At 34.4% G+C, this 9,553-nt stretch overlaps 1 protein-coding gene across 2 annotated transcripts; it reads left to right on the top strand.

The window, feature by feature from the left end:
- The first annotated feature begins 343 nt into the window (after positions 1 to 343).
- On the top strand, positions 344 to 9,223 carry LOC124370445 (mediator of RNA polymerase II transcription subunit 7-like). 2 transcript variants are annotated; one of them, XM_046828730.1, is made up of 4 exons: positions 344 to 526; positions 4,564 to 4,789; positions 7,715 to 8,005; positions 8,961 to 9,223. In XM_046828730.1, exons 2-4 carry the CDS (start codon positions 4,589 to 4,591, stop codon positions 9,138 to 9,140), a joined length of 672 nt encoding a protein of 223 aa, XP_046684686.1. In that variant the 5' UTR covers positions 344 to 526; positions 4,564 to 4,588; the 3' UTR covers positions 9,141 to 9,223. The 2 variants fall into 2 exon arrangements, with proteins under 2 accessions (XP_046684686.1, XP_046684685.1); XM_046828729.1 differs by having other exon boundaries at positions 346 to 523.
- The last annotated feature ends 330 nt before the right edge of the window (positions 9,224 to 9,553 follow it).

The following is a 9,553-nucleotide window of genomic DNA, read 5'->3' as shown; positions in this document are numbered from 1 at the left end:
TGTTTGTTGAAATTAATAAATATGAATAACAGGGAATCTTAGATCTGTGTGTGTGCGCGCGCGTGAGTGTGTTTGGGGGAGGGGTGAATGATGGAAGATAAGTATAACTGCTTATGGCTGTGAGGAAATGTATTTATCAAAACTAACGTCTGCGTTACAGTTTACTATTAATATTAATACAAAGCAATCAAGAATGTCCGAAAGTGTCGATGGTCGATAGAATATCGAAAACCTTACTATCGATACACAGGTTGTATCGAGTCAATATCTATCGATGCAAAGTATCGAGATTTTTGGTTTTGTTTGGTTATGTTGTGTTTTGTCTTGTGTACTCGTTCTGTACTTGGCCAAAAAGTTGGATTTTGTACTAAACGTGACTAACACAACACAACTTTTCTAGCTACGTACGTCTTTGTTCCTGTGTGAGATTGTGCCTACGTTTTTCCACCTTCTTCAATGAATAGAGTGTTAATAATTGTCAAAATTACTTTCTTTTACCGAGTTTGGTAGGATTGATTATAAGGTAGTACGTAATTTATTGTGTTCATATTTATAACGAGCCTAACATATATTTCTATCATGTATACAAGATAGTGTTACTTAACCTATTTTCCATAACAAATTGGTATAAATTATTTGTACTGTATTAATTATTTAATCCAGAAAGGTTCTAAGATGATACTATACCAGTTTTATGTAGATATGAAAATATATAATTGACTATTGAATTTAAAATTAAAATTAATAGGTTTGGTTGATTTTCATAGAGGCCTAAATAGCTACATGTTGATCAAATCTGTAGACTAGTGTATACTAAGTATTAACAGTAACTCCTGAAATCTGTGGGTTTGTTTCAAAGCATAGGTTATTAACCCTTTAACCGCCAAAGATGTATGCAACTTGGCATATTATGGCCATCAGCTGCTGACTATTTGACCGTCGCTGACCCAATTATTCTCATTACAATCAAAGAACACCACATGCAGTGAAATTATGCTTGCATTAGCGATGTTAGCTATAACAATCTAAAACTATTTTCATAAATTTCCTAAAATAATATGTTTCATTTCCAGAAAGATTTTTTATGTGGTTGCAATCCATTTATTGCATAATAATTGATGATATGTTTAAAATTTAGATGATATCTCCAGTAGTCTATCAATCTAGGGGACCGAAGGAAATCGGGGTTACTGGTTGGTGGTGTAGAGGGGGGATGATAACCTAAGAAGGAGTAGGCATTGGTGGAGGGAGTATGATAAGCGGAGTGGTTTTTTTATATCGAAATGATCAAATGCCAATTAATTATTATACCCATCGATATAATTGACCAATAGTAATTAATTTGAACAATAAGTAAATCAACTGCAATAACTGTACACACATTTTTATATTCTAAATACAGTTTGTTCTATAAGTAGCCTATATTATTTTAAATAAAAATCAAATAGTTAACTTTAGTATCTATGCAAAATAACACTAAAAGATAATTTATTGTTTTTCAGTTTCAAGAAGTTTATTTTGTTGTTACGTTTTCTTTATCATTTAATCCTAATTTTTCATATCACTTGTATTAGTTTTATCGTTTGTAACAACTTATATCTGTAACCCTGAAAAACTAAAGCTCATTTTAAAAATTGTTGTGTTAGCCTAAACCATCATTCTATTTAAGGGGAGTCGGATGGGCCTATCCCCGCAATGTTAATTTGATGAATTTAAGGTACCATTATCTTAAAAACTATAAATGGTAGCCAGTTAATTTTTTTTTTATTCTGTTCCTTGTACTTTTCCTAACATTTTGAATTCAGGGTTATATAAAATCTTTTCAGATAAACGTGTGACATTTTTTTTCTTTTTATGCAAAAAATATCATAAAAAATTACAATTTACTCTGATGTATAAAATTAAGTACTGAACATAAGGCAATAATATGTATTCAAAATGTAGATTATTACTTAGGGAACAAATTAAAAAAGAATCTACAGGCTACCTATAATAGTTCTTGAGAAAAGTGTACCTATCGAACAAACAACATAGTTTTACAGAAAACGCCTTTGAAGTTCATTGTAACCAACTCTATAAAAATACAAAAATAAACTACAGTTAATAGTGTCCAGGGGCATATGCTGGGTTATCTGGATCCTCTTTTTCCTCAAGCAACTCTTCCAGTCTTAATTTGGTTAATTTTGTCCTCTACCGGCACTTCTTTTCTAATTCCTCGATGGCATTTTCTGTTTGTTGGATTCGGATCTCATCTTTCTGTTTCATTTGTCTGACCAAATTGTTGCCAGGCTTGTAGCCTAATTGTTAAAGCTAAACATCTCACAATATTACCTTGATTGAAGCAAGCAACAGCCTCATATACACCTACTTCAAGGGTTGACCTTAGCATAATTGTATTTTTAGGAAGTCGAGACCAAATTATGTTGTTGACGGATTCATTGGGATTTTGTGTACCTCCGTGTAAACATTTCCTTAGAAGGTCTGGTGAAGCCAAGTCCCTAAATATTGGTTTTATTTTGTCCATTACCACTTTAGGCAGGTGGAAATGGTCTTTATGATCATAGGCCTCCTTATTGGCCATCGCTCTCTGGTACTTGCACGTCAAAATCTCTTTGCAATTATTTACAAAAACAGCTATAAAAAAAGAACTAACCATCTGAAAATCTTAAGTGAAGTATTTTCTGAAAAAGAATGAAATAGGGAATTTACAAAATCACAAAAAAACTATTTTCGGTAAAAAAATTTTTTGCCCATCCGAGTCACCTTAAGTTATTTTTAAGTTACACAGCAAGTGTACACTAAAGAAATTTGTTTAAAACTGTAAAAAAACAGTTTGAATTTTATTTACAAACTATGTTAACCATTTATCTGCCATTGGTGTTTCTCAGTCTTAATGCACAAGCTGAGCAAATCGGCCTATGTTGGACTTCAGTAAATTTTGACCTCCGATTAAATCAGCCCATCACGGTAAGAGGGTTAATTACATACAATACACCTAGAATGCTTTTAACACAATCTGGCAAATGAATTGCTGAAGTCGTTTCAAAACACTTGTCCAATACCACTAGTCACTAGTTGTTTTTGGGTAATACTTACTTAAGCATCAAAATGAACTGAAAATAAAATTCAGAACACTGCAACTTATAGTCAAGTAGGCTGATGTTGTTCAGACACTAATGGCTCTAGTCATCAGTGTGGGTTGTGGTGCTACCATGTGCTGGTGGTGAGATAGTGCCTTAATCCCAGAATCAACAAGTTAACATACTTTCTTTTTATGTAAGTTTTTAAACTGTAAACATCTGATTGCAATAAAATGTATGTGGTAGCATAGAGAAAGAACTAAACTTCTCAAATATCAGGGTTTTTGTTGTGTATTCCTTCATCCAGACTGCACTGGATTTCCGCTTGGTAACTGGACTGAGCACCTTTGTAGCCTAGATATTTCTGATGTCAAAACAATTTTTGTGGATTTCTTGAGACAGACTTGGACTAGAGATACCATGAGTCAACCTTTGTAGCTTAGATGTTTCTGATGTCAACACGATTTTTGTGGGTTTCTTGAGACAGACTTGGACTACAGATTCCATGAGTCAACCTTTGTAGCCTAGATGTTTCTGATGTCAAAACGATTTTTGTGGATTTCTTGAGACAGACTTGGACTAGAGATACCATGAGTCAACCTTTGTAGCTTAGATGTTTCTGATGTCAACACGATTTTTGTGGGTTTCTTGAGACAGACTTGGACTACAGATTCCATGAGTCAACCTTTGTAGCCTAGATGTTTCTGATGTCAAAACGATTTTTGTGGATTTCTTGAGACAGACTTGGACTACAGATTCCATGAGTCAACCTTTGTAGCCTAGATGTTTCTGATGTCAAAACGATTTTTGTGGGTTTCTTCAGACAGACGTGGACTACATAATTCAGGAATCAACCTGTACCAGAGTCAGATTTCAAACGCAGCACCAAGCATAATGTGAATGAAGCTTAACTCAATATTTGCATTACAATATTTCATTTACAACTCCAATTTATTAATAATAACACTATTCCAATATTATTATTTATATTGCAGTGTCCCAAAAATAAAATAATATTGGAAAATAGATGTTATTATGTACTAACTAGGCTACTAGTTTTAAATTATTTCCAATTGCTCCGAGAGTCTTTAGCCTTCATTTACAAGTTATTCCAATGTCTATTCCGTTGGCCTATTAGAAAACTAATTTGGTAAGACCTAAACAAATAGTTTCACTAAAAGTACTTTTTTGGGTCACCTGTTGATTATACCAAATCCTCCTACTGCATTTGGCAAGTTTATTTAACAGATTGAATTTTAAATGTAGGCCTATTCTTTTAAAAAATATGTTGAAAACAATTAATAAATCTTACGGCGAAGACAACTGAAAAATTTGTCTAGGAAGGTAAATGACTTAAAAGTGTTTGATATGGAAAAGGTACGTAGTATTTAAGTGTCTGGAGGGAGGCTGGTAGCTATATGACTAGTTGTTCTATTCTCTGCTCCAAAGAAATCTCTACAAGATGTTGGATGTAACGTTTCAGATAAGAGTGTATAAAGTAGCCCAGAATGTCAACAACTCCGGAAGCAGCTCAAGCGCAAGTGAGCTCCCTTCCACTACCACCAGTTCAATATATAAATGTCTACACCGATGAGAATGTCAAACGAGGTAGAGCACCGAAACCTCCACCACCGGTGCACGATTCCTATAAAATGTTTGGCAACACGTACAGCACTGATGATGCAATCATCCGTCCCCTGGAAACTCAGGTACTGGTCTTCAGGAATTTTAAAAGAAACTAATCAAGCGAGCGGTAATTCTAAGCAATATATGGGTCAACCTCAATTTTTCTCATGTAACAATATAATGTTCCAATAGTCAATTAGAAAAGGAAATGACTAGAATTTCTTGCCGGAAAGCAGTCGAGTTAATTTTTTTTCTAAAAGAGCAAGCAGCGCGAAGCGCTGCGCAGCGGGCAGGCATCGTGCGTTAATTCAATATATACCCAGATCAAGCACGATGCCCGCCCGCTGCACAGCGCTTCGCGCTGCTTGCTCTTTTAGAAAAAAGATTAACTCAAGTAGTTCCAAATTTGAAGCCCAGATCACGTCAGTGCCCCTGATCACTAATAGGTAATTCTAAGCAATATATGACCGTCTGGCGGTTGCCTGCTCCCTATAACTGCTTTCCAGCAAGAAATTCTAGTAATTTCCTTTTCTAATTGACTATTGGAACATTATGTTGTAATATGAGAAAAATCAAGGTTGACCCATATATTGCTTAGAATTACCAAGCGAGCTCTTAAAACTATTCAGTTACATTACATGTTTCAATATTTTACATAGTAATAGGCTCAGGCCTATCTAAGCTTGACTTGTTTAATACTGTATTTGATATTTCATTTACATTATATGTTACAGACCAGTGCAATCAAGATAAAAATTAGATGCAATCTGCATAACACTACTCAATCACTGTATAACCTTTCAATATTTTCTAAAAACTTAAATGTAAACAAATGTTTCTGCCACTTTGGTCAACTTCAGCTGAAATTGTCACCAGCTGTTTAGGGTCAGTTAACTTTGGATTACATGTTGTAAATATTATAATAATTTTCAAGAATTATTAAATATTCTGAGAATCTTTTCCAATGTTTCTCACCTTTAAAACCTCCCTTGGACTTCTACAAACATTTGAAAACTAAAATTAGTACAATCGGTCCAGGCTTTCTCGAGTTTTAGTAAGACTAACAAAGTCAATTCATTTTTATTTATTAAGATAAGGAAAATAAACAATATTATTGAAAAGGTTTTAACATAATTACTTTAAAAATTTGTCTGACGTCGGATCACGTTGGACGATCTGAGGTCGGGAAAGTACCAATTAGAAATGCCCCTAGCCATCAGTGCGGGCTTTGGTGGTGCCTTTGGGGCCACTCTGTACATCTGACAAACAAAAAATATCCTTAGAGATAGTACCGAAACTGAAGCTCGGGTTACATGAGCCATGAGCCCATTGTTTGTTGTAAAATGGGCGATCATCGTTGTTCAAATTATATATGGGAGAACTATTGGAAGATGAAAATATTAGTTCTGATGAAACATATGGGCAAATAAAGTGCATGATGATGTTTCTTTGTCAGATTTGTTTCCAGAAAGTCTGGATGAGTATAAACCGATGGAATATGAGTTGGGTTGTGAAAACTAATGGTGACAGTGAAAACAATTCATTATTATTTGATATTACTCTTCCAAAGAATTCATCAACCACCAATATGGATGCGTAATGACAAAAAAAGGTGTACATACTTTATATTTTTAACAAAAAACTTTTTTTATGTTGTAAACAAGTGTATGTGTATATATATATATATATATATATATATATATATGTATACATGTACTGGTGTGGTCGGTATAATCCCAAAGTACCATATATATATATATATATATATATATATATATATATATGGTACTTTGGGATTATACCGACCACACCAGTATGAAGAACACAAAAATATAAATTTATAGAAACAAACATGATACAATGAAAAAACAACTCTATAATTACAAAATTACAAACTTACAAGCATTTCCAGGTATTGTGATCGGTATTGTTGTCGCTGTTATATTATCTTTCTCCGGAATACCGATTACGGCAGGCCGCGCGGCATCACATGATTTGCACGGTACATAATTGCCTTTCCATTAAAATTCAATTTATATCTGATCAGCCCCTCTAGAATTTGATATTTTACTGATAGGTACTATCTCGAGGGATGTTTTTCTTTCGTTGACATCAGCGCGGGCTTCGGCAGCACCTTTGGCCGGAGGCACTCGCATTTTGGGTGGCGGAATGTGATCAAGAATAAAAACAAGTTTTGAGTGTTTTTTCAATAAAGAGTTTAGTTTTAATTTGGTAATGTTTGTTTTTGTTGAATTTTTGTGTTTGGAGAAATGTAGAGGTAAAACACGGAAGTAGGCCTACAACAAAGCGACGCGACTCTGCAATCACGTTATCTACTATACCGCTCGACTTTGACCTCTGTCTGAGGATGGGGAGGGGTTTGCGATAAAACAATTCCTGTTTTATATTGACGAAATATTGTTTTATGCTAATCTAGTAATCAGTAGAAGCAAAATGTCAAATAATGATTCATGTCTGGGTGTGGTCGGTATAATCCCAAAGTACCATATATATATATATATGTTATAATATTTTTGTTCACTGAAACACTGTATATTTATTGCATTTACAGTATCTTACTATCTCGTCATATGAAAGTTACATGGAGTGAAACTTAGAAAACTAAAAATTTACAATACATTTTTTTCAACTTATATATAAATAGTGCATATTTGCATTATTTTAAATTTTACTCTGGTTTGTAACAAAAAAATTGATATAAAACACTTATTACTTTGCATTTAGCACATATTTTTAAAGAATAACCGAAAAATATGCTGTGCAAAGACAACAACGAGTGTATCATTCTGGGAGTTTCTTATTATCAATCGGAGGGTTAAAACTACTATCTCTAAACCAGGTTCAAACTCTTAACACTTTTGATTATAAGAGTACCAGTTCGGTTCTCCCTAACACAAATTGCATCCAGTTTTTGTTTGCATATAAATTTCAACAAATTTTAGAATCAGAGTTACAAATTTTAATAAATACAATTTAAATTGGTGCAGGGATTCAAGCGGCTGTACCCCCAGCACTACGACAGGAAGAGGGAGCTGCGCAAGCTGAACCACTCGCTGTTTGTCAACTTCCTCGACTTGTTAGACCTGCTGGTACGTTGTCCCGACTCTACCCACCGCACGGCCAAGGTAGAGGACCTCAGCCTACTGTTCATTCACATCCATCACCTGCTCAACGAGTTCCGTCCACATCAGGCGCGTGAGACGCTACGTGTCATGTTGGAGCTGCAGAGGCGACAGCGCGTAGAGACAGCCCAGCGCTTCCAGAAACATCTGGAAAAGGTAGGGTAGTTGTTCTCGACAGTACCAGAAACATCTGGAAAAGATAGGGTAGCTGTTCTCGACAGTACCAGAAACATCTGGAAAAAGTAGGGTAGGTGTTTTTGACAGTACCAGAAACATCTGGAAAAGGTAGGGTAGCTGTTCTCGACAGTACCAGAAACATCTGGAAAAGGTAGGGTAGCTGTTCTTGACAGTACCAGAAACATCTGGGAAAGGTAAGGTAGCTGTTCTCGACAGTACCAGAAATGTTACCCATTTCTTTGTTTGAAAGATTTCAAACATAGCAGGGATAGTATGAAACTGTAGCACATTTAAAACGTAACAAATACTATGGAACTGTGGCACATTTCGGATATAACAAGGATAGTATGGAAACTGTGGCACAAAAAATTGTATTATTGTAATTGTATAGTATTTTAGTAAATTGTATACTTACAATCAAAATAGTATTTTGAATAAAATGATAGGACAAAATGAATAGGGTTTAAAGGTGACAAATAAGTTTTATAATTATGAAGAAAAATGTTTACAAATTGGTTCAAAAACCGAATTTTAACATAGACCCATCTAGGGTAAAGAGTAAGAAGTTTTCTCGACTAAAAATTTGATCTTGTAGGTAAAAGAATTATTTGTCTATAAATCCTAATATTGGTTTTGTCCTCTTATTGAAAAAGTGTGTTTTTATTACTAGAAAAGTACTAGATATTAACAGAGCATAAAATTTTGAAGAGCCTTATTTCAATTACCACTATTGTATGGTAACACTAGTTTGTACACTGTTAAATAAAAAGAATTTAATTTACAAGAAGTGTTAAAAATTAAATCAGTTTAACATTTGCCTGTATTAAAATAATGCTTAATATTTTTTCATGCTCAGCTCTTTATTTACTATTCAAGCTGTTGATTATTTTTCTGAATTGTCTCCTCTCTACTTGTCTGTCTGTTGTGTGTGTAGGTACGGGAGATCCTGCACCAAGCTATGATGAGTCTGCCTGACATGTCCGACCTAGACTCAAAGCTGACAGTTCCGGTAGAGATATTCCAGGCCCACGACACCACCAACAAGGACGAAACCGACAGCGAAGGTTGTGACCCTCTCGACAGACTCATGTGTGAAATTGTCGACCAATTGTAAACCCCCGAGTCAATTCCCCTGTATAATATTGTTCATTTTGTATTCATAAACGGTTTTTATATTAAAGAATTTGTGTATGTGTATATATTTGTCCCTTTATGTTAGAGTGGTCAAGAAATTTGTTGTAGAAATTATATGTAGTAGGAGACAGTACTCTCTGTTGTAATCATAGGTTTATTAAGGAGTTTCTTACACCTCCCACCCCATTGCAAAAAAAAAAAATAATGTTATTCTTACATAGCATATTTTTCAATTTTTAAAGGTTAAATATTAATCTTATTTCAACAGCCGCAACTTTGTAATGAATAAAGCTTATGAAGAGTGGTTTGTGGCTTTGTTCTAATAAGAATCAAGAATCTTTATTGTCGGCCCACAATAACTGCATTGACAATGTCATCAGATGGTTTATACAT

The sequence above is a fragment of the Homalodisca vitripennis genome, unplaced genomic scaffold (genome assembly GCF_021130785.1).
Source record: "Homalodisca vitripennis isolate AUS2020 unplaced genomic scaffold, UT_GWSS_2.1 ScUCBcl_185;HRSCAF=1536, whole genome shotgun sequence".
Lineage (NCBI taxonomy): Eukaryota > Metazoa > Arthropoda > Insecta > Hemiptera > Cicadellidae > Homalodisca > Homalodisca vitripennis.
The sequence above is the reverse complement of the archived record's forward strand: the minus strand, read 5'-3'. Positions and strand labels throughout refer to the sequence as shown.